This window comes from Cydia strobilella, chromosome Z, assembly GCF_947568885.1.
Source record: "Cydia strobilella chromosome Z, ilCydStro3.1, whole genome shotgun sequence".
Classification (NCBI taxonomy): Eukaryota; Metazoa; Arthropoda; class Insecta; order Lepidoptera; family Tortricidae; genus Cydia; species Cydia strobilella.
The window spans coordinates 20,019,623-20,046,208 of NC_086068.1; the positions used below are offsets into that span (position 1 = coordinate 20,019,623).

Sequence of the window (26,586 nt, forward strand, 5' to 3'; positions counted from 1 at the left end):
ACGTTTGAATTTATTTTCGTATACTAATTGATATATTGCTACGGTGAACCGTACAGTTCCTTTAACCGTTTTTATTAGTTATAAATAACATGCAATTGTAATAACTGCTTTCGAGGGTTAATTTATACGTGTTTTTAAAATGATCGGATTCGTAATTATTCTAACCTTACTGAGCGTATCCCTGTGCGATGACCCGCCAGAATTGATTGTGCAGTACGCGGCAGTAATATTTAGACATGGCGACAGAACCCCCGTAGACATGTATCCTACCGATCCATACAGGAATGAATCCTTGTGGCCGGTCAAGTTTGGCCAGCTGACGAACACCGGCAAGCGGCAACACTACGCACTAGGCAAGTGGTTCAGGGAAAGGTATGGGGTAAGTGATCGTGACAACATACTTGTCTACAAATTATACATCTTCTAAAATAAGCTGCTGCATAGTCAACCTACCTTATTTGATTTAGATATGTTTCATCTTATACCTAATTTTCCTAACAACTAAAAGAAACGTTCTGAAGGCTGTTACTATTTTGCTAACTAGCCTAGATCAGTGGTTGGCAACCTTTTGACAGCCAAGGGCCACATGTTAACAAAGTTGAAGCGGGCCATACTAGGTTATTGTTTGTTACTATCTGATATATCAGACATTGTCGTTTGTCAATATTACATACAAAATAGCCAGGGAGGCTAGCGGGCCGCAAGTGAGAGGTTCGTGGCTTGCGTGCCGCCTGTTGCCGACCGCTGGCCTAGGCAGGTGTGTGGTCCGTTTCTTCAGAGTAAGCCAGTCTGAATTCTGGGGAGCTGGTCTGAATTCCCTAACGCTTAATATTTCCATACAGACACTCGATAATTGATTTCAATCTTTCTTGTTCATGTTTTATGTCATAATTTACTGTTTAAAATCAGATTGCTTATTTGAATATACAAATGAGCTTGACAAGTTCCTGAATTCTCAATGTTATTGGCATAACCAAGTATCCATCTATGTTATAAATTATTTATTTAATAGTACCTATGGCACTATTAGTTATTCTGTGCTATGGCATACATATAGAGCTGTGTGCAATATAATAGCAGTGAATAAGAAAATGAAAATTAGGGAAAACTATAACTTTAGATCAATTATATTGGATCTTTTTAGGGTTCCGTACCCAAAGGGTAAAAACGGGACCCTATTACTAAGACTCCGCTGTCTGTCTGTCTGTCACCAGGCTGTATCTCATCAACCTTGATAGCTAGACAGTTGAAATTTTCACAGATGATGTATTTCTGTTGCCGCTATAACAACAAATACTAAAAAGTACGGAACCCTCGGTGGGCGAGTCCGACTCGCACTTGTCCGGTTTTTATTATTCTTCTGCATTACTTGACATTGTTTCAATATTAACTGTAACCTTTTATTGCACACAACTGTACCTACAAGCTCAAGAAAAGGTGGTTGATCATTAAGGCCGTGAGTTCAGGCTCTTCTCTCACTCTCACTGAGCGTTGGGAGGAGCTTGCTACAGACAGGTCATCTTGGCGGTCGACCATCTTTAACCGCATCAAATTATTTGAAGAAAACCGCCTCAATACCTTAGATGTCAAACGCCAACAACGTAAAGAAAGACCGAAGCCCTCGTACGCGTATACGTATAACGCGTCTGGCCAACTCTATTGTAGCACCTGAAATAGAGTCTTTAAGACCAAGTTCGGCCTGGCCAGCCACATTCGAGCCCATAATAGGCGTAATCCATAATTGCTGAGGTCGCCGTCATCGAAACCGATGAGGAGGACTATATATATATCTAGTACTTTTGCTATCGAATACACTGGCAACACACAAATAATAATAAAAAAAAAAACAAATTTAGTCCTGAGAGAACTGAGAGAAGAGGGTAGGTGTGTATATTGTGTGTAGTGTAAATGTCAGGCACATATTTTTCACACTGAAAACTTAATTTTTACTGCAAACTACGTAACGATAACACTATCACTGCGTCCTCAGATAGGCGCCAACCATTTGGTAATGTTTTACTGCCTATACACTGGTTACATCACTAAATTCATGTTAAAAACACGCGAGCGCGAAGTCACCGTTATGACGTTTTTGACAGGTCCCCTGACGTTTTTGACAAGACTGCAATATATTTGCCGCCTCAGTTTGCCCGGTTTGCCGCTATCGGCCAAGGGCATGAAGTGACAAGACCTTTGTTGCATGTCAGCTTGCTGGGGGTAGGGGAAGTACAGGAAGTACCCATATTACAAGCTTTGCATAGGTTGGGGCTGGGTTGAGCTGTGTGGGATTGTCCCCAAATAGTTATTTATTCTCTATTCATTTCTTGTCTTAGACTAGGTTATTTATAATATTTTTATTTATTTATTATTATATTTTATATCATTTCCAAGTAGGTATCTTAATCCGAGGAAAGCAGAGGGTAGGTTGCAAGCATGTAATAATTTGAAGCATTTAATTATGTCATTGTTCTAAATATAAATCGATAATTAGTAATAGCCCAAGCTACCCGTTCATTTAAGGCCGTTCCATCGGTTTGCCGCTGTCACTGTCACATTTCGTAAGAAAGAACGGGAAAGATCATACGCGCCAAGTGTCAATTTTGATCGAATATTGTCGATTTTTATTAATTTTAAAAACGTTACCTTACAATATCGAAATTCGAAAGCTATGAAATTACTATTTAAGTTAAGATTGTTTTTTCTTCTTTTTTTATTTATAGTATCACATAATAAATAAACGAGTAAAGTAGGATTTAAAGTCCCGAGTTAGAGGTTACTGTGTGAATTAATTGTATCGAGCGAAGTGTCATAATTCGTGTATCGGAAGCTATGATGTTAAAGATAATATAGTCAAGAACTACATATATTTTTTCCACGTCTACGAATATCAACGCCTCTTAGAAAAACATGACCATATAAGGAGATTTTTCGCCTTCTGGCTCAGGGAACCGCCTTAATAAACGTCAGACTCTTCGTGGATAGTGGCAAATATATTGCCTTCTTTATTTCTTTAAACTACCAAATAACAGTTTTTTTTCTTTAAACTCTGCCGCATGCACCCTGAAAGGTGGGCCAAAAGGGTGGGTTACCGAGTGGGACCCACGGAACACCATAGATGGTGCTGGCCGGGGTGCAGGCAGGCCGAAAAGGAGATGGCGGGACGACTTGGACGCCTTTTATCCGGATTGGCGGGACACTACAAACGGCAGGGTCGAGTGGAGGAAACGAGGGGAGGCCTTTGCCCAGCAGTGGGACACTAAATTAGGCTAGTAAAAAAAAAAACTTTCTTTAAACTTATAACTCTCTGGAACACGAGTGTTATGACTATCAGGTAAATCCAGCAAAGAAAATTTTATTAACAAAGAATTTTGTTCAAATGTAGGTAGGCATTATTGAAAGATCTGGCCAAAGAATTAACATTTTACAAGAGATGGAATAACTTTTATCGTCTCTTCTTTTCTGTAGATTAGTACGAGGCTCCAATGCGAACTAAAATTTATATTAAGTAACAACGCTTTATTTGAGAAAAAAATAAAATGTCTGACGCCTCTGACGGCAAATAATTATATTGCCGTTGCCGTTACCCATTGAAGGGTTAACTTGCAAGATTTGGCCCGTACGGACATAGATACAGACATAGTATTCCACATTTATTCCATTATTACATTGCCTACTCCAGAGCACACAGTCACTGTGGCCGAAATCGGTCGGGACAGCATCATCATCATCATCACATTGTGTACACAACAACTTGTTCGTATCTAAACTGAAATCTTACGTAATCTCTGCTGCGTAGGTACTATTCGTTGCATGATGTCTTAAGCAAGTAAAAATAATGTAGTAAAATTATAAGAAACGTTTATAAAAAAGAACAAAGTCGTGTTACTAAATACATTCATGTGACATTTAGTCTAAGATACGTTATATATGGTCGACCTTCACCGATACATCTGACGGATGAAACTTATATTTTATGAAAGAAAATATGTTCCTGCCTGAACGTCATTTTTGTCAAGGCTATTTTTAATAAATTTTTGAAAATATTTTTTTTTCTTCAAATTTCACCGATTTGTCTGACGAACGAAATAAGTTCCAATGGAAAGTATACAACTTCTACAACATGAATAAATTAGGTTGCCTATGGTTTTCCGGTCACTATTATGAATTTGCCGTGTTTAAACAGGTGAGTTTAAATCGATAATTACACCCATCTGTCTGACGCTTGAATTATATATAGGTAATTTTATTGCGAATACAACGGTATAGGGTTGCCTGCAAAAATCCGGTCACAAATAAGGGTTGCCAGGCTTTTAAAGAAAATAAGAAGGAAAGACTTTTAGCGATACCTCAAAAACGGTTTAACTAACCGCTCACGATTGTTTGAACTATTTTCGAATGAAAAAAAACTGTAATAGATCCTATTATCCTATCCAACAATATCCGGCACTATAGAGTTGAAACGATTTTTTTTTTACATATATTTTGTTCGCTTCTGAAGGAACAAACTTATTGACTGCCATTATAATTATTGCACACAGCTGTTTGTATATTTGGTAAATAATATTCAAACTATTATACATTTATAAGTTGACATCCAGGCTACCTGGCCAGTAGAACATGTCAGTGTCACATATTATCACTTTTGTATTTCATCTGTTATTTAATATTTTTGGCCATGCTTCTGCACTGAGTGAAGTTAATATTTTTAGTGTAACTGTTACAGAAAATGGTGTCTCCAAAATTTGATCCTACTCAAGTTAGAGTGAGGTCTACTGATGTAGATCGCACATTGATGTCCGTAGAAGCTAACTTAGCAGGTAGCATAATGTTAACCTAAAATTTACATATTCATAAATGGTAATTTCATATAGCAAGCACTAATCTATATATTAATTAGCAAATGACTAAATATTTGCAAGTGCTAAAAACAATTATCTCCGATTTCCCTTAGCTTAAGGTATTCCATCCAACACTATATTTAAATATTCAGGAATGTACCCTCCTGTTGGAAATTCTGTTTGGGATGATCAATTAATGTGGCAGCCAATACCGGTCCATACTATTCCTGAAAAAATGGATGAAGTTCTAGCTATGGAAAGAAAATGTGCTGCATACGACAAGGCTCTTGAAGAATACAAAGATTCTAAGGAATATAAAGAAAGACTAGCTAAATATCAAGACCTGATGGAGTGAGTTTATAGTGTGAACATGCATGTTAAGTTTATTATTTCCTATGTTTTTTATACCACGTCGGTGGCAAACAAGCATACGGCCCGCCTGATGGTGACAAAGGTAGAGCTGACATTTTAATCCATCATTATATTAAGCAGAGTTCGAAAGGATTATTATCAATGATATTTATCTTGATAATTATCGTAATTTTTATGCCTGATAATTATCGATTTGATAATAACCTAAAATTTACGAAGATTCTAAGACGAGATTTTAAAATTTACTAAAGAATTTAAAAAAAATATAGGCACCATCCATACCTAGGATAATTATCGCGAAAATTATCAGACTACAATTATCTGGATAATTTCGAACCCTGATATTAAGCACGTGTGCACTACGTCTGCGTTCGCCACATATTTATAAAATGCATTAGAGGCCAAGTCGAGCGGAAAAACATTTTAGGAAATATTTTGGACAGTGCATGATCCTTGAATAGCTTATTGCTTTCTCAACTGCTATCGAAGGTGCTGAGAAAATGTTTACAGTGTTTACACATTATAAAAAATATAACTTAGGTCTGAGAGTTACTATACACACGTGAACTGTCCTATGAGGCGGGCATCGTCACCATCACCACGAGTGTACAGAAGCCTTTTTAAAAATAAAGAATATTAAGCAATTGGCACAAAGTTAATCTTCTCATGTTGGTAATTTCAAGAATCCTATAAAAAAATGAAATTAAGGTTAAGGGATACAACAGTGTGCAAGCCAGAGGCTTATTAACCTAAGGGCCAAAAGGAAAATGCCGCGGGGCAACCGTCTGGAAGGGTTTCACAAGGTGCTCAGTTTTTATAATCAAGTAGAAGGGAGAAGGGTGATCTATTAACGCGCTTATGTGGTCAAGCTGTGGCAAAATGCGAAGAGCGGTGTGTCCTTCCTATCCATAGACAAAAGCCATTTTCGGCTACCAAACAGACTGAATATATACTATCTACAATTTTGCATTTTTATAGAATATTGTATGCCTAGCTTTTGTGCCTAATTTTTGTTATCGTTAACACTTTCACTGCTAGCGACATGCTAGGCGGGTTCTCTGTTCGTAGGCGCTTTACGCTACATACGGTTTTTTTTAAAGGGGCCCATTGATTATAAGTCCGCCGAACGATATCAGCCTGTCAGTTAGAACAAAAATGTGACAGTGCCGAACAACTGACAGGCCGATATCGTCCAGCGGACTGGTAATCAGTGGGCGCCTTTACCGGCTACGCTCGTATAGCGCATAGCTCGCGCCGGCACTAAATGTGTTAACATTTTTTTTTTTCAGTTATATGACAGCATACACGGGCAAGAAGATTAAGGATTATTACGATATCTTCACTGTCTACAGTAATTTGAATATTGAGAGATTGTATAACTTTACACTACCAAACTGGACTCATAACGTGTACCCTGACGAAATGAGAGAGCCGGCCTGTTATAGGTATGAAATATAATCCCTTGACATCTTATCCCTTGTTGAATTGTAAATGAAAACGTGTCACAGTCACATGCAAATAGAATCTATATATTTTAGTTGCTCGTTCCAGCGATAAAGTTATATTGACCGCCCTCGGCGCCCTCCTCTCGAAGCCAACCAAAAGACATAGACGTGGTCGTAAAAAACGGGCCAGGTGCGAGTCGGACTCGCCCACCAAGCGTTCCATATATATTTAACTATTTTTTTTTTTTACAAATATACAGTTTTCAGTGTTTACTGTTTCTTCAATACAGGTATATTTGTAGTGTAAGACAATATTACTTGACAAATTTCATAGTTCTAGGTCAACGGGAAGTACGAGCCCCGATGCAAATTAGTTCGTCTAGTTCCACGCAACAATTTTGTTTATTCTAATAAATTTTACACATGAAGATAAAATGACCCAGTAATGGGAACTTTAATAGTAATGTTTAATCTAGTTTATTTTGATCGTATAATAAAATTGCATGAGACTCTTATTGATAAAAAAATGTACTTTTCAAAAGCGTTCTCCAAATCATATTGTCCTCTCCTATAGCACTGCTGCATGCATGGACTCGAAACAAAATTGTCAGTACATTGGTAGAGCCGTGTTGCTTTCCCTAGTAATAGCCCTTTTCACATCTGTTATATTCCTACCCGTCAAATAAAAAATCGTTTTTCTTTCGGTACAAACGGTATTTCTAGTATTTGGAATAAGTTATTGGAGAATATTACCATATAAAATTAAACTACATTAGCATTAGCATTAAATGTTAGTGATTTTTAAACTTAAACATTATTTTTGTAAAAACGCGATAACTTCAAAAAAGATCTGACTAGACGAAAACATATGCATCGGGGCTCGTACTTACCCTATCAATTTTGATTCCCTTGAGTGTCAAAATAATATGTATACGTTTTTTTGCGGCGTAACCGGCGTATCTTTTTCTTACGTTAACTTAGAAGGTTGATTAAAGATAAAGATTCTTTATTTGCAAGAATACTTAATTCTAAAATACAGATGTTGTTTTGTTAAAATATGGTGTACAGTATTCAGTCGCATAACGACATGCAAATTTTCAAAAAAAAAAAATGTTATCTAATGGTATAATTAATAGATTAAAATTCCAATATTAAAATTCATAATAAGTAATTGATTGATTAATTAATAATAAGAACACTTAACTTAAATAAATACATTTGTCAACCATTAATTCTTAGGTACTACTGCAAATTACATTCCAAATATTCCTTAACGCTATAGAAACAGTGCTCTAACAGAAAACTATTTAGTTTTTTCTTGTATTCCATAGCGTTTAGTTGTTTTATACTGTTGGGCAAATTGTTGTATAGAACTATGCACATATTGTACGCATTCCTCTTATATATATCCAAGTTGCACCGGGGTTGATAAAGTAGATTTTGGTATTGAGTTCTCTGGCTTGAGAAGAATTCAGATCTCATTTTAAACAAATCTGGACGGTTTTTTACAAGTAAACATGCTTTTTTAATATACATGCATGGCAGCGGTAATATTTTTAATTTCTGAAATACTGGTCGGCAGCTATCAGTTACCCAGGCTCTCATTATTGCACGGACACATTTTTTTTGCAATAGAAATGCTCTTTCGACATCTACCGAATTTCCCCACAGTAATAGCCCATAATTTAGCACTGACGATACCACGCCGTGATAGGCTGTGACAGCTGCCTCAAAGTTGACAGTATATCTTAATTTTCTTAATGCAAAGACGAACCTATCTAATCTACTACACACCGCATTTACATGTTCTTTCCAGTTTAGATGCTGGTCAATGAATAATCCTAAAAATTTAATATTTTCACATTTTGATATAGATAAATTATTGTAATTGATATTTAATTGAATTGGAATACTATTATATGAGTAGAATTGAATAAAAAATGTCTTTGCCATATTGATATTTAAATTATTTTTACATGTCCAATTGTTAATGTCAACCAATGCATTATTTACGGTAGTCTCGTATGTATCAACTTTCTCACCCCTTATAAGTTGTGTCATCTGCAAATAGTATACACTTATGCGAGATTGCCCGTGGTAGATCATTGATGTATACTAAAAACAATAGGGGACCTAAGTTGCTCCCTTGAGGAACACCTAGTTGTACCTCACGAAAATCTGAACGATATTTGGCTTTAACAAAACTCTTACCTACTTTTTCTATTTTTACTACTTCAGTACATTGTTTTCTTTGTGACAAGTAGCTTTTTATCCAATCAAGTGCAACTCCTCTAATCCCATAGCATTCAAGCTTTGCAAGGAGTTTGTCGTGTTCAACACAGTCAAACGTCTAAAAATATTGACAATATTGGTATTTTGCTGTTCAGGCTTTCAGATACATATTTAACTAAATCAAAGCAAGCCAATTCAGTTGAATGTCCTCTTCTAAAGCCATATTGTTCTGCCTGCAATAGACCGTTTTTTTCTAAAAATCCCGTTAACCTTTCACACATTGCTTTCTCAATTATTTTGGAAATAACTGGAACAATTGTTATGGGCCTATAGTTATTGGGATCCTTACGGTCTCCTTTTTTAAATAAGGGCTTCACCACGGACAGCTTCAACTGCTCGGGAAAAACCGCTTGATCAAACGAAAGGTTTATAATATGAGCTATAGGCTGACATATCCATGGGGCAATCAACTTAAGAATATATGTTGTAATATCATCATATCCAGAGCTCCTACTATTTTTAAGTGACATTATGATTTTAAAAACTTATATGGATTATATTATATGGATCCTTACCCAAAGGGTAAAAACGGGACCCTATTACTAAGACTGCTGTCCGTCTGTCTGTCTGTCTGTCCGGCTGTCTCCTCACCAGGGTGTATCTCAGGGTATATTTGTAGCTAGACAGTTGAAATTTTCACAGATGTATTTTTGTTGCCGCTATAACAACAAATACTAATAAATAGAATCAAATTAATATTTAAGTGTGGCTCCCATACAACAAACGTGATCTTTTTTGCCGTTTTTTACGCAATGGTATGGAACCCGTCGTGCGAGAGTCCGACTCGCACTTGGCAGGTTTTTTCCTTTTGAGGCACGGATCCCTAAAAACATCGTCAAAACAACATTTAACAGACCAAGATTTGTTTTGTATGTACCATCGCCCACACTTGTAACTACCTAGTCGGCTCATAAGTTCTGTCATATACATAGTATCAAATAAAATCAAAAGTTTAAGTTTATTCCGTATAATTTGTACAGCGTTTGAAAATGCAGAACGGTTTTTGTTTTAGGAGTTCCAAATTTAAATTTTAAAGGCCAGTGACAGAACTTATGAGCCGACTAGGTATATATATATCGGTGGACCGTGGACCTTATGCCTTTTGTAATACCTAGTAGTTAAGAAAATCGACGATATCCATACTAAAATTAATAAAATAAAAATAAAATCCTTTACAGGGTCAGTATTTTTAAATGACTATGAGGTATTTGCATCGATAAAAGTCTCGAATCGTGTACATAACTAATGTTTGTTCACTTTCATACAAAATATGGAGGGGTAATTTCAACTACCAAATAGTCGAAATTAGCTGACATCTCAATTTTACCGGGTTTATTTAAACTGTCGCCAAATTACTATTAAAACATAAGCTACATTAGTTTCAGTGACAGACAAACATCCATACTAATATTATAAATGCGAAAGTCTGTCTGTCTGTCTGTCTGTCTGTGTGTTACCTCTTCACGGGGAAGGACATAGGATACTTTTTATCCCAGAACTCACCCCTCAAGGGGGTGGAAATTTGTATGGGGAATCAATAACCGCTGAACCGATTTAGATGAAACTTGGTATGGGGATATTTCGAGCTGTGGGAAATGATACAGAATAACTTTTATCCCCGAAATCATCCCTTAAGGGTGTAAAAAATGGGGTGGAAATGTATAGTGTGGACCAATTTGGGGGTGAAAAAGGATGGATTAAAAAGCAGATTTGTTTAAGAATTAAGGTACCCAAATTACTAATTCCACGCAGACGAAGTCGCGGGCAAAAGCTAGTAGACTATAAATATGGGACTCACCTTTAAAAAGCTTGTAAAGACCCATTAAACACCACTATTTTTATAGAATATTCGCACGTGCCCACAACGAATTTCGTCGTATAGTCATACTTGTTATGAACAAAATGCTGCACTTCATGATAAAAGCAAGCCGCTCTGCACAGTGATAGTAGGGACCAAACTGAGCGATTTGACCCGCAGCAGCGGCAGTTTCACCCCTTAGGAACAGAGATGGCGCCACTTCTTTAAAAATATTTCAAAAAATTCTACAAGCTAAACCAATGAATCGATTTAAATGTTTAATATCTCAGATGAAAGCGCATTATATACATTACTTTTAAAAAAATACTCAGAGAATATATACTCAATACTTTTGATAAAAACGGGAATTTTAAGTTTGTTTTTTTACTCGAGTGATAATTTTTACTTGATTTCTCAAAAAAATTGTTTGGAATATGAATAGTTTAATGCATGTATATATTACTGAATAAATAACAAGTATTATAAAAAAAAACTCGTCACCGATATCTCTCATACTTCTCGAAATATGAAAGTTTGAATGTGAGTCTAAATTTCTTCAAAATATATTTCAAAAAATTCTACAAGCTTAACTATTTGACCGATTTCAATGTTTAATATCTCAAATAAAAGCTCATTATATACATTACTTATAAAAAAGTACTCATAAAACATATACTGAACCCTTTTGGCAAAAAACGGCATCTTAAGTTTTTTTTCTTACTCGATTGATAGTTTTTACTTGATTTCTTAAAAAAAAAAATATTATGGAACATGAATAGTTCAATAAATATATATATAGTACTGAGTATATAAAAGTATTACAAAAAAACCCGACACCGATACCTTTCATTCTTCACGAAATATTTAAGTTCAATTATGGACGTTCTTACAAATAAATCCTTTAAAAGAAATCTTCAACCGCAGTAAGTGCACTGATTTTAATATGAAATGTGTCATATGAAAAGAAATCACCCAATTTATTTTAATAAATAAAAAAATTATAAATAAAAACTGAATAAAGTTTTTTCCTGGTGGTGAATTACAAAAAAAATATAACAAATCTAAAATTAGGAATTATTTTTATTTAAAGTGACTACATTTGTAAACAAAAAACTTAAATGTCCTCTTCGGGTTCATATTTCATATTGATTTATTGCAACCATGGTTTTATAGGTATTACAAATTCTTGGTAGTTCCACATGGACCCCGTGGGGGCATACCAATATTACATGCATACTTAGGATCTAATCTTAAATCTATGTGTATAATATAAAAGTAGGTCAATTTAGTAGTTTTTATACATATAAGCCGAATTGAATCAGATAATTGTCAGTGTATTAAATACAAAAATAAACGGGCAACTAATTATTATTAGGTGATGTCAAATTATATGGTTCACCGGTAGATGTAAAACTGAAAAAGAATAGTCGTTTTGAAGTACTCGTACCATTCCAATACTACAAAATCACTGATCATACATGAACTGGTTGCTGTAGATTACTGTTGAATTATTTTTGTGCCTATTATATTAAGTAGTTGAAATGTCCCGCAGTCGAAATTATCCCCCTGCACCTTGTATGTTTTTCGTAAATTATTCAATTTCTTTCTTTCTTTCAATTAGCAGTATAGCACTAATAGCGGAAGCCGCTCGACCCCAATTTCAAAGGAATACCGCAAATCGATGTACAGGTTAGCCGTTTGGCACACGCATACTAGAGGTCGAAACAATTTTTTTGACCCGCAGTTCCTAAAAAAAATTCGGGGGGGGGGGGACATGAGGATATTACGTATCATTTGTGGTATATTGTACAAAAAAATCAGCCATATCGTGTCTGGAGGAGCCCAAACTTGGTATGTTTCGAAAATTCTTTTTGTTTTAATTAAAAAAAAATGGCCGAAATGTAATGATGTGATATATTTTTAGAATCGCCTCAAAAAGCCCTTTCGTATGATACCACATACGATAGGTTTTGGATTAAAAAAAAAAATTCCATACAAAAAAAGTTTTACCACCATCGATTTGCGGTATTTTTATACGAACGGGTTAGACTATAACAGCTTAACCTTCCGTGCTAATTGACATTATACCTATTACTTGGCATCTGACATGCATTAATCAATTTATATCCATTTTATATCAATAGTCATTATACATACCTAAATTAAATAGGTACATACAGATAGGTGCATGGTTGATCAATATATACCTACCTCGTTCTCATTCGACTGCATTCAGAGTATTCTTTACTTAGCCTTCGAGTTTGAGCTTCTAGCTATAATTTTACTTATTTGGTTATTCTTCAGTTTCCGGATTCCGACGATGACTCCACTGTTAGCGCGTCTGAAGGTCGGTCCGCTGATCCAGGAGATTGTGATGAACATGGCTAACACTTCTCTCACCTATCCCAAGGGCTACTCCAAGACAGTAAAACTTGCAGTATACAGTGGACACGATTACACCGTTGCGAGTGTTCTCAATGCTCTGGGCATGTTCGATGGAAAGTGCCCTGTGTACACATCTACTATTCTCATGGAGCTTTTATATTGTAAGCAACGAAGTAACATTAGTTCGCGAGTGGTACGCAGTATATGCTTGTGTGATTGTGGCGTGCGTCAAATCTTATGTGAAAAATTGGGCTTGCGAAAGTAGATACAGTTGTGTGCAATATAATAGCAGTCAATAGGAAAATGAAAATTCGGGGAGAACTATAACTACAGATCAATTATATTGGATCATTTTTTTAAATTCTTCTGCATAACTTGACATTGATTCAAAATTAACTCTTACTTAAATAATATTGGAAGTAAAATAAAACTATCATGAAAATCGGCTTTTTTACTACCTCGCGGAAATTCTTATAAAAACGTAACAACCTACGAAAACAATACAATGATGGACTACAAGTACACTCTGCCACGAAGATCGTCTTATAGAAAAGTTTTTTTTTCTCACTTACTATAATTTTCTAACTGCCTATTCCGTTTCTTTGCAGCTAATAACACATACCAGCATTTCATCAGAATCTCATACAGGAATTTCACTGACATTGAAGAACCGCACGTACTGAAAATACCATACTGTGGAGAAGTTTGCAACTTCAGCAGATTTGTAACTCTCTATGAAAAATTACTAAACATTAATTGGGACTTCGAGTGTGCTAACCAGGTTAATGAGGTATTGGTATCCAAGTATATGTATTTTAGATAATTTTAAACCGGGTCACTCACGTATTATTAAGTCGAATAGCTCGACATATTTCGGTCCAATTTACGAGGACCGTCTTCACGGAGACACGACACGTCTTCACTGGTCGAGGGCGCGGCGTGTACTGCGGGCCAAAGCCCGACTCGCCCGGCCGCTCACGACAGACGGCGTCGGCGGTGCCGGCGACGTCACCGTTGCGAGGATGGCTCTACCCTCCGTATTGCGTTTGTCAAATGTCGGATCGCACACAACACTTACTGAGTCACTTGCTAAAGGCCGGTCCACACTGACCACCGACGCAGTACCCAAAACCGTTTTCCAACAAGGCGGCACCGACCAACCACTGTCACGATTGAAATTCGGATAACGACTGATCTCACTAGCTTCCCGTATTTTTCGTTGAACGAAGAACTTTTCTCGCGCCAGAACGGTTACCCTATCAAACCTAATATAGTACGTCGCGTCCAAATCCAGTACGTGTTCTGTCACTGCGGAGCTTTGGCCGTCCCGGTTTTTCATACTGCGTATGTGCTCAGAAAGTCTCGTCGAAATGTTCCTGCCGGTCTCCCCAATATAATACTTCCCACAGGAGCACGGAATCCTGTACACCCCAGGAACATTTAAGGGCTCCTTGTCCTTTGGCGAACGCATCCACTGTCTGAGTTGCGCGTGCGGGCGGAAAATAGAAAATAGGCTGTGACAGACGGACAGACAGGCAGACAGACGCACGAGTGATCCTATAAGGGTTCCGTTTTTTCCTTTTGAGGTAAGGAACCCTAAAAATGAAAAAGTAAGAGGCAATCCCGCTGATTTTCATTAACAAATGATTTTATAATTACTGCAATTTCCTAAAATATGTGTTTTTTTATAAATATTGCAATGGTATATCCTTGGTACAATGCCTCAAGGGCCTATTTTAGATTTAAGCTAGTCATTAATTTCGTGTAGTAGTACCACTGTATATCTTATTGCAATTTAATAAGTACTTTTCGCTATGGATAAGTCTCCGATTGAAAGTTCTAAGGAAAAAATCATGGCCATACATCTATTACTTTAATTTAGTACTGCAGATTATGCAAATTTGCCTTGTCTTTTTAGTTTCCTCGTGTATATATATATATAAAGTAGATTGTTTAAAGGCGCCAAGCATCATTTCGTCCCTTTGTATGTACCACATTGACGAAACTTAAAAAAACGTATAAAAAATTTTTTTTTGAATTTTTTTAACAACTGTATCTTACAAACTATTCGGTGTATTGCCTTCTCACTTTAACATACTTTGTTGATAATTTAGTCTTCTTTAAAGTGTTCATAGTGACATTTGCCGTAAAATAGGTCCTTGTTGGTAAAAAAATGGCAGAAACTGAAAAAAGTGAGAATTTATGTTTTTTTTATTTGACAATAACCGGAGGGTTTCCCAGGTGATGAACTTGGATTTGCCATAACCACTTCATCGCATAGAACATACAAAAAAATCAGAACTACCCGATTGATGCAAGGCAAAATGTACAACCCTTCTATTATTTTGTTTACTCACCTCAGCAACTTGGAACAGCTGTATCTAAAGAACTATGAAGTCTTAATAGACCAAATTGGTCACGTTTTGTTGATAATTTAGTCTTCTTTAAAGTGTTCATAGTGACATTTGCCGTAAAATATGTGCTTGTTGGTAAAACTTGGCAGAAACAAAAAAAAAAGTGTAATAAAATTATATTGGACATTTTGTAACTTTTTGAACAACTGTATCTTACAAACTATTCGGTTTATCGCCTTCTCACTTTAACATACTTTGTTAAGAATTTAGTCTTCTTTAATTGACAGTTCATAGTGACATTTGCCGTAAAATAAGTCCTTGTTGGTAAAAATTGGCAAAAACTAAAAAAAGTCAGAAAATGTTGAGGTTTTTCAAAAATTTGACAATCACCCGTCGGGTTTCCGAGGTCGAAAACTCTGATTTGCCATAACCACTTCATCACATACAACATAAAAACAAGAACAGAACTGCCCGATTTCATGCAAGGCAAAATGTACCATTTCAATGGACTATAAGGAATGACCATCGCATACGACTTGCCACCATCTTATCCACGATAGGAGCAACTTTAAAAGAGTCTCGGATATATTCATTCCGCACTCTGTCCAATCTTCTTACTCCGGCTGCCCACCGTAGCATTTTCATTTCAGTCGTGTGCATCTTTTGTACGTGCTGCTTTTTGACGGCCCAGCACTCGGTACCGTACATCATGGCTGGTCTTACTGCCGTTTTGTAGACTTTACCCTTCACTGAATCGGCATTTTGGCATCATATAACACACCCGTAAGGGTTCTCCATTTTAGCCAGGCTGCATTTGTCCTATGGGTAGCGTCCGCATCGATGTTGGCATCAGCGCTTAGCATCGATCCCAGATACTTAAATTGATGTACCTTCGGTAATGGCTGTCCGTCAATTGATATGGCTATATCAGATGATGGTCCGTCTTGAAATTTGCAATGCAGGTACTCTGTTTTGTTTCTGCTAATGCGGAGGCCATTATTCTCTAGCGCTTGTGCCCAGTCCTGCAAGGTGTTCTGCAGGTTCTTTCCGCACTTATCGGCTATAGCTATATCGTCAGCGTATAGTAAGCACCATGGGAGAGCTGATTGGATGTGCTTGGTGAGGTAGTCCATTGACAGGTTGAATAGGAGTGGGCTTAGAGCCGAGCCTTGATGCACTCCAACTTTGACTTCAAACGGCTTACTAACTCCAGCCACACTTCTCACTTGTGTACTGATGCGGTCATATCTTGCACCAGATAGATGTAGTGTTCTGGTATTTCTTGAGCCCTCATAGCTTGCCATACTAATCTACGCGGTATTCTGTCAAAAGCCTTCTCGAGGTCTATGAACACGATGTGAAGGTCCTGTTTGCTGGCACGGTGCTTTTCCATGAGGATTCTTACAGTTTGTATCGCATCAGTCGTGGATCTTCCTGGAGTGAAACCGTATTGATTTTCGGATTTGGATATCAGTCGGCTAAGGCGGTTATTGAGGATGGGTACCCAGATTTTAAGCGTATGGGATGTGAGCTTGATACCCCTGTAATTTCCGCAGTCACTAACGTCACCTTTGTTTTTATAGTACGGTACTAAAAAACTACATCGCCATGACTCGGGAATTTTATTGGAGTATATTATACTAATGAATATGGGTACAAAAGTGGCAAGTTGGCTATATGTTTAAAGTCCAATGGAACCTCTCTGCAGTCTCGGGGCCAGATATTTGCCTAGGCATAGGAGCCTTGAGCTGACCCATCTTGTGAGGACCGGTCATCGTTTTCCGGAAATACCGTAAATTAATAATATTGGATACGGTTTTCAATATTAGGTCCGGTTTTTTTATTGGAGTATATTATACTAATTAATATGGGTACAAAAGTGGTTTACAAATTACAAACCGAGCGACGACCTGGTGGAGGTCGCGGTAATTCGGTGGATGCGAGCGGCACAGGATCGGTCGGAGTGGCGAGCCTTGGGGGAGGCCTATGTCCAGCAGTGGACGTCTATCGGCTGACATGATGATGATGATGATCCGGTTTTTACCCCTAGTCCAGTATTTTGACCATTACTGTCACCCAATTAGCCTAGCACATTTTAGATTCCACCAACTCTGAAGTCCTGGCGACTGCTGCCTCTGCGTGCGTCCCGTGATAGGGCAAGGGAATCCGCCTTCAATTAAATGTCCGCGCACGCCTCCCAAATGTCCGAAATACCATTGTTCAAAGTCATAGCGAAACATTAGTATACTATTATAATGACTACCTAATATTATTATGATGGATTTTATACTAATAATTTGTTTCTTTTGAATTCCAGTTTAGCCCCGTGATCGGCATAACGGTAATGTTCAGCTTCGGATGCCTAGCGGCGTTGCTTTGGACGCACAAAATTCTCGCCCAGCCTAAGTTTAAGTAAGTGTGAATAATAAAGCTACTTTAAATTGTTAATAAGTACATATAATATAATGTCTATTAAATATAAAAAAAGTGTGTGCGTGTAAACTTTACGCGCGATTGAAGTAAAACTTCTATGACGATGACGTTTATCGCTATGTTGGCACTTTGTCGTGTGTGTGTCCTTTGGCGAACGCATCCACTGTCTGAGTTGCGCGTGCGGGCGGAAAATAGAAAATAGGCTGTGACAGACGGGCAGACAGACAGACAGACGCACGAGTGATCCTATAAGGGTTCCGTTTTTTCCTTTTGAGGTACGGAACCCTAAAAACGGCAAAAAATCACGTTTGCTGTATGGGAGCCCCACTTAATTATTCATTTTATTCTGTTTTTATTATTTGTTGTTATAGCGGCAACAGAAATACATCATCTGTGAAAATTTCAACTGTCTAGCTATCACGGTTCATGAGATACAGCCTGGTGACAGACGAACAGACAGACGGACGGACAAGTCTTAGTATGGTTCGTAGTTTTCAAACAGTCCCCTTTCGGCTTATCCTTTGTCTATTGTTAAATGAAACCGCACGTGCTACTTACTAGCATAAAAAAATGGTATGGCCGTTTTAACCGGTTATTCAATTACCACTCTATGGAGATTGCAATAAGGTTTAAAATGAACTAATGGGAAAACATATTCCTTAGCTGTGTGGTCTTTGCGGTTACTGAGTGCCGGCAAGTCGAACGCTAAAGAACCAGTCTAAAATGTGTCATCGATATGCGTAACAAAGGCGCGTTATCGGAGAGCGCACTTACACTGGTTTTTTTTAGCGTTGGACTAGCCCGCGCTCGCCACGATGCACGAACCAGGTAAGAGACAGGGTCGGATTGCGATTAAAACATTTTGATGGATTCATGACAAGTATGTATTTACATATTTAAAACAAACAATAATAACATTTTTTTACTAATCAGTTAAATAATAACATTAGATAATAATCCGTTTTACAAATAATCAACTATTAAAATATTCCTCTCTAATGTTACAGACTAAAAACTAAAACTATATTTAACAAAATGAATACATATATGCCCTTTTTAAACAATATCGGCTTTTTTACAATATATATGTATTACAGACAAATTTTTAATAAACTAAAATAACGTTTTTTTATACAATGTAAATAATAAACAACCAGCCAAACAGTAATGAGTTATACATACATACAATATAAATTACTAACTAAAAATATAAATAAACATGCATTGGTACAATATAAATAAAGATGTAGATATATTCAATTAATAAATAACAAAAATCACGACTACTTTTTTTAACTAGTTTCTTCATCTTCGGAATCTTCTGTCACATTCATTATGACAGAGGGGTGCCCATAACCTCGTTTCATTTTCTTTTCAATCTCTACAACATGCCTGCAGCAATTTTTCCATTGGCCACTAGTGCTGTTGACGATGTCTCTGATGTGTTTTAGCACCGCCTCGCTAAATTTGGGATCAGTGTTTCTTTTCCTGACACTTGTTTTCAGATTACCCCACATTAATTCTATGGGGTTAAGTGTGCAGTAATATGGGGGTAATCTTAGCACTTTACAATTATTTTCTTTCGCCATTTCGTCTACTATCATTTCAAGATCCCAATTATTATTTTTGTGGTTTGAATTTGATGCTAGTTACCCTGCTAAAGCCACTAAAAAAGAATTATTAACTACCTAGTCGGCTCATAAGTTCTGTCATATACATAGTATCAAATAAAATCAAAAGTTTAAGTTTATTCCGTATAATTTGTACAGCGTTTGAAAGCTTATAAACTAGAGAATCTAAATGTATAACATTTATTCAAAATGACCGCCATAATTATCTACACAGGCTTGAAGTCTTCGTGGCCAGTCGTCAATGGATTCACGCACCACTTTCATGTCGATATTGGCCACTGCCGTAGCAAGAGATTTTTTCAGCGAGTCTAGATTTGCATGAGGTTTTGAGCACACCTTTTCCTCTAAATACTGCCATATTTTATAGTCTAAAGGATTAAGATCTGGGCTAGAGGAGGGCCAATCTTCATGCCGTATAAAGTCGATTTTATTGGAGGCGAGCCAGGCTTGTGTAGACTTTGCCTTATGGGCTGGAGCAGAGTCCTGCTGGAAAACCCAATGCTGGTTTAGAAACATCGTATGGGATAGTGGTTTCACAATATTAGTCAACACCGTGTCTTGGTACACTTTGGCACTAGTTTTTACTCCTTTCTCACAAAAATGCATACTAGTGACGCCCGCATAAGAAACTCCCAGCCAAACCATCACAGATGAAGGGTGATGACCTCTTTGAATACGGGGAATGCTATTAGACGCTTCTTTACTATTGCGAGCGTACACTCTATCATTTTGTTTATTACAGTTTTCTTCTATGTCAAAAATTTTCTCGTCCGAAAACAGTATACAACGGTGCTTATTTTTAGCGTACTTCTTCAATAAAGCTTTAGATCTTTTAAGCCTTAAAGCTTTAAGCCGACCATTGAGAAGATGGCCAGTTTTTCGTTTATAAGCACGAAGTCTCAGGTCTTGATTAAGCACTCTTTTCACCGTGTTTTTGCTCAAACCCATCTGGAGGGCCATAACTTTTTGTTTCCTAGCGGGATTTCTGGCAATGCGTGCCCTATTTGCTTGTACAACCGCTGGAGTCCTAGCTGTACGCGGACGACCGCTTCTTTTCTTGTCATTTAAACTAGAGACCTCACTGTATCTTTCTATGGTACGATACACAAATCTTAGAGAGAATTTTAAATTTTCAAGTAGCTTAAAAATTTTAGTCGGCGAGTGACCACAACGATATAGTGCAATTATTGCGGTAAGGCTATCTTTAAGCGTCCACTCCATGTTGAAGAAAACAGAAAATTGCAAAATTATACTACTCAAATATTTAATAAAGATTCGAAATTTAAATGCAGAACGGTTTTTGTTTTAGGAGTTCCAAATTTAAATTTTAAAGGCCAGTGACAGAACTTATGAGCCGACTAGGTATTTTGAAGAAACATAATTTCGAAAAAGTTTATTATGTAGACGAAATGGCGAAAGAAAATAATTGTAAAGTGCTAAGATTACCCCCATATTACTGCACACTTAACCCCATAGAATTAATGTGGGGTAATCTGAAAACAAGTGTCAGGAAAAGAAACACTGATCCCAAATTTAGCGAGGCGGTGCTAAAACACATCAGAGACATCGTCAACAGCACTAGTGGCCAATGGAAAAATTGCTGCAGGCATGTTGTAGAGATTGAAAAGAAAATGAAACGAGATTATGGGCACCCCTCTGTCATAATGAATGTGACAGAAGATTCCGAAGATGAAGAAACTAGTTAAAAAAAGTAGTCGTGATTTTTGTTATTTATTAATTGAATATATCTACATCTTTATTTATATTGTACCAATGCATGTTTATTTATATTTTTAGTTAGTAATTTATATTGTATGTATGTATAACTCATTACTGTTTGGCTGGTTGTTTATTATTTACATTGTATAAAAAAACGTTATTTTAGTTTATTAAAAATTTGTCTGTAATACCTATATATTGTAAAAAAGCCGATATTGTTTAAAAAGGGCATATATGTATTCATTTTGTTAAATATAGTTTTAGTTTTTAGTCTGTAACATTAGAGAGGAATATTTTAATAGTTGATTATTTGTAAAACGGATTATTATCTAATGTTATTATTTAACTGATTAGTAAAAAAATGTTATTATTGTTTGTTTTAAATATGTAAATACATACTTGTCATGAATCCACTGCCGTGTCAGACGTATCTCTGCTATCTCAAAAAACATAGTTTTGAGTAAATCGACTTTAAAGTTTTTGGTGAGCGTGAAAACTAATAAACTCATATATTTCGTGAGTTTATTGAGTTAAGTCATTTTTAATATGTGTTTTGTGTTTCAATAGACGTGAAGAATAATATTTCTTTACTTTTTTTTTGTAAAAGTACATAGTTTTTGAAATAAACGCATAAACATAGTTTGGCGTAACCACTGTTTCATACATTTGGTGGTTGCGCGTAACTATGCTAACTTAAAGTTAGACGAGTTCGTTGTATGAGCGCTCATACTATTTCGCGTGGCCACGGCTCGCGGGCTTATTGCGGTTTTCGTTTATCTAAAGTTAGAAGACTACATTGTATCAACTTCTAGTAAAACGTGTAACCAGGGCATGGGGAATATTGAGGTGGTCAGGCGTAGTTCTTTTATCTTAAGTTGTAAGAGTTCGTTGTATTAGTGCTCCTAGTAAAACGCGTAACCAGACTACACAAGATAATCCATTTTATATTGTGCTAACTCACATTACATACAAGGAGCCCGATTTCCATCAGTCCTTACATCATGGGTTATAAAGTAGATCAATCGTATGGTGGAAAGAGCCTTATGTTTAAAAGCGTTTGCATGTGTGTGTGTGTGTGTGTGTGTGTGTTTGTTTGTTTGTTTGTATGTACTTTATTTAATATTTAATCCCAGTAAGTGTAAAAGGCGGAATTAACGGCATAAGGTCAGATACTCCAAAATTATTAACCGCCTTAAAAAAAAGGTTCTCAGTTTGACCCGTATGTTTGTCCGAGATTATCTCGCGTTTGGCTGAACCGAGTTTGATGCGGTATTTAGAAAAATGTTTGTTACATTTTGGAGAAGGTTTTAGTATACATAGATCTGAGCTGATGCTGAACCCTGGCTGTACCTAGTGGAACTCAGGTTTGGTGCAACATAGGCACACGCTGTTTTGGTCATCCAACACGTCTTAATGAGTAGTTGGGGGAGCAGTACCCAAGATAAAGCTGATGCTGAACCCTGGCTGTACCTAGTGGAACTCAGGTTTGGTGCAACGTAGACAAACGCTGTTTTGGTCATCCGACACGCCTTGATGAGCACTTAGGAGAGAGCAGTACCCAAGATAGAGCTGATGCTGAACCCCGGCTGTACCTAGTGGAACTCAGGTTTGGTGTAACATAGGCACACGCTGTTTTGGTCATCTAACACGTCTTAATGAGCAACTGGGAGAGCAGTACCTAAGATAGAGCTGATGCTGAACCCTGGCTGTACCTAGTGGAACTCAGGTTTGGTGCAACGTAGGCAAACGCTGTTTTGGTCATCCGACACGCCTTGATGAGCACTTGGGAGAGCAGTACCCAAGATAGAGCTGATGCTGAACGCCGGCTGTACCTATTGGAACTCAGGTTTGGTGTAACATAGGCAAACGCTGTTTTTGGTCATCCAACACGCCTTGATGAGCACTTGGGAGAGCTGTACCTAATAGTGGAACTTAGGTTTGGTGCAACGTAGGCAAACGCTGTTTTGGTCATCCGACACGCCTTGATGAGCACTTGGGAGAGCAGTACCCAAGATAGAGTTGATGCTGAACCCCGGCTGTACCTAGTGGAACTCAGGTTTGGTGTAACATAGGCACACGCTGTTTTGGTCATCCAACACGTCTTAATGAGCACTTGGGAGAGCAGTACCCAAGATAAAGCTGATGCTGAACCCTGGTAGTACCTAGTGGAACTCAGGTTTGGTGCAACGTAGGCAAACGCTGTTTTGGTCATCCGACACGCCTTGATGAGCACTTGGGAGAGCAGTACCCAAGATAGAGCTGATGATGAACCCCGGCTGTACCTAGTGGAACTCAGGTTTTGGTTCAGGTTTGGTGTAAATTTATTGTGGGTATTAGAAGATATATAGTAAAAATATTAAGGTCAGTTACTCCAAAAAATTTATTCAGAATCAGAATCATTAACTATACGTTTCTATGTATTTCAAAATAAGACACTCCAGCGATCCAAATATATGTTTAAACTAATATTTTGCCTCTACTGACACTGTTTGAAACTTTTTCTTGCTTTTAGTAATAAAAATAAAAAGAAGAGTAAAAAATATGTTTTATAAATTATGTTCATAACTTTACTTACTTTTTATGCATTTATTAGTTATCTTCTACAGAAGAAAGAAACTACTACAGAAGTATGTAACAAGATAGTACTCGTGCATTACTTATATTATATTGTCAGTTATTTCAATTAATTTTGTGTTTGTCATTTTTTATTTTTTATTTACGTTAAGATTTTTGTAAGTAGGTACCTGTCGGGGCTTCTAACCTCCGTGGCGACCTGACATAGACCGACTGACTGACTGGCTGACTGACATACATATTTGGAATATTGGAACATTTGGAACGACCGACATTTAAATTCAAAATTAGACATGACAATCACAAGACCAGTTGACGACTAGTTCATGACAGACAGCGGACGACGATAAACAGTTCAGTACCTATGTAGGTTATCTTAAGATTTTTAAAAAAACGAAATAGTTTAGTTTTTCACAGGGTTTTCAGCAATGATTACAAAGTGAGATTAGCTAAGATAATTAGTCGCACAACCTTTGTTTTCTACCACATTTCTATCACTACACATTCGTAACAAGGCTTTACTTCGTAAAAAACTCATTTCAAAGACTAATTTATCATATTTTGAACAAACAACATAAAAAAACACCGGAACGCTAACTTAACCGGGTCAATATTACGTACGTAATGAAATGTAAATGTGACGTTTTCAATCAAAAGGTACCACATTATCGCTTACCATAAGGACGAAAATTGCTTGTATCTTTATACGAAAAAACCTGTCAGAATGTCCTTATGATAAGCGACAATGTGGTACCTTTTGCTTGAAAACGACACAAATAAACAAATACACGTGGCAAGGAGCGACGAGCCGCTCCCTCTGCGCCCCGCCTCACCGCGAGCCGCCTATTGCCGTATTACCTGCCTGTGGTTACGCGAAACTATGATAACTCGAGATAGTAGATATCCAGTTTGCCGTAAAAAAACTGCGAAGAGTTACGCATAATTATTCTAACTTGAGTTAGAAGAGATACGCATAACTCAATGTCCAAAAATTCGAAAACGTCTATCTCAAAACATGAAATATCTCAGTAACTAAAGACATTTTTTGAAATTTTGTTTAAGTATTATATAAAGCATAGTGTCTAGTTTCATTTTGCACTGGTTAGGCGTATCTCTGCTATCTAAAGATAGCAGAGATACGTCTGACACGGCAGTCCATCAAAATGTTTTAATCGCAATCCGACCCTGTCTCTTACCTGGTTCGTGCATCGTGGCGAGCGCGGGCTAGTCCAACGCTAAAAAAACCAGTGTAAGTGCGCTCTCCGATAACGCGCCTTTGTTACGCATATCGATGACACATTTTAGACTGGTTCTTTAGCGTTCGACTTGCCGGCACTCAGTAACCGCAAAGACCACACAGCTAAGGAATATGTTTTCCCATTAGTTCATTTTAAACCTTATTGCAATCTCCATAGAGTGGTAATTGAATAACCGGTTAAAACGGCCATACCATTTTTTTATGCTAGTAAGTAGCACGTGCGGTTTCATTTAACAATAGACAAAGGATAAGCCGAAAGGGGACTGTTTGAAAACTACGAACTATAATATTATAATAGGGTCCCGTTTTTACCCTTTGGGTACGGAACACTAAAGATGAACTGAAAAGGGAAAAACAGCTTGGTAGATCTTTCTGTTTCTGTGTTATTGTTTTTAAGCAGCCAGGTTTTTTGTTTTTATAATAAAAAAATTATTTCAGACTATTTAGTTTTAGTTAGGTACATATTTTTGAAATGGTCTGTTCACTAGCTTTCGTTTGATACCCATATTGCTATGGTAAGCCCCCCCCCCCCCTTTTCCGCGCGCGCCAATTTCAAAAATTTTATAGCCTATGTCACTACCATAATTCTGACGTATTCAACGACACCTCATATGTCAAAAACCGTCCAGCCGTTTGGGCTGTAGGGTGTGACAAAGAAATGGACATACATACATACACTCGAAAAACATTACTCTCCTTCTGACGCAATCGGGTAAATAATACATATTTTTGATAATAAATCCATTATAATTCATTAATATTACCCATACATATTGTCGTAAATGATTACGTTAGAGACAAATATTATCATTTCCGAGAATGAAGCCTAGTTACTTATGTGACTAATTCATAATCAAAATGTGATAAAATATAAGCAACGTAAGGGGGACGGGTTACGGGTATGAATGTACCTAAAGTATGGCTGTGTTTATATAAATTTAAGTCATTTAAAACAATTGTTGCTGTAAACTATTACGGTAAAAATAAAGTAGGCCCTACTGTTTTACAATCTCCTAATTTAATAAGAATGTGTAGTGTGCTAATGTTATCATAAAAATAAAGTGTGGTTTTTGTTTCAGGAGGCATTTAAGTTATTCAAACGTGAGTGCTGATAACAAGTGCCAGAAAATTATTGAGGCCTAGATAGCTAATATACCTTTGCCAAAAGGCACTAAAATGTCAAAAACTGTATAACTAAAATCAATTATTTAAATCCTGGAATTCCTGAAAGCATTTTGTTTTGCATCGAGAGTAGAATCAATTGGTATAGGTAAATAACTAATATTAAAAAGTTGTTTTTTTTTCTCTACCTCCGTCTTATATTATGCCAAGTGCTATGTATGTTTGGCAGCGGGGTTTGGTACGTACCTACTTAGGTGTTGGGATTGTTGAATATAAAAGTTCATTAGGCGTGAACTTGTGTCTTGACTTTTGTATATTGTAGAATTATGAAAACGAGTTATATACAGGTTGACCTTAGCCATTGG

General features: G+C 36.9%; 1 protein-coding gene across 4 annotated transcripts; it reads left to right on the plus strand.

The window, feature by feature from the left end:
* The first annotated feature begins 84 nt into the window (after positions 1 to 84).
* Positions 85 to 26,338, plus strand: LOC134755066 (prostatic acid phosphatase-like). 4 transcript variants are annotated; one of them, XM_063691542.1, is made up of 8 exons: positions 85 to 379; positions 4,724 to 4,817; positions 4,991 to 5,189; positions 6,500 to 6,655; positions 13,050 to 13,291; positions 13,739 to 13,926; positions 17,802 to 17,896; positions 26,179 to 26,338. In XM_063691542.1, the coding sequence occupies exons 1-8, from the start codon at positions 140 to 142 to the stop codon at positions 26,240 to 26,242; spliced, it is 1,278 nt and encodes a 425-aa protein (XP_063547612.1). In that variant the 5' UTR covers positions 85 to 139; the 3' UTR covers positions 26,243 to 26,338. The 4 variants fall into 4 exon arrangements, with proteins under 4 accessions (XP_063547612.1, XP_063547613.1, XP_063547616.1 ...); XM_063691543.1 differs by having other exon boundaries at positions 86 to 379; positions 13,739 to 13,920; XM_063691546.1 differs by having other exon boundaries at positions 88 to 379; positions 13,739 to 13,833.
* The last annotated feature ends 248 nt before the right edge of the window (positions 26,339 to 26,586 follow it).

What these genes read in the sequence shown, in the direction of transcription:
- LOC134755066 (XM_063691542.1), top strand. Translation starts at nt 140, where the DNA reads ATGATCGGATTCGTAATTATTCTAACCTTACTGAGCGTATCCCTGTGC. An exon ending in TCTCATGGAGCTTTTATATT is followed by an intron (nt 13,292 to 13,738) that starts GTAAGCAACGAA and finishes GTTTCTTTGCAG; the next exon opens with CTAATAACACATACCAGCAT. An exon ending in CTCGCCCAGCCTAAGTTTAA is followed by an intron (nt 17,897 to 26,178) that starts GTAAGTGTGAAT and finishes TTTTTGTTTCAG; the next exon opens with GAGGCATTTAAGTTATTCAA.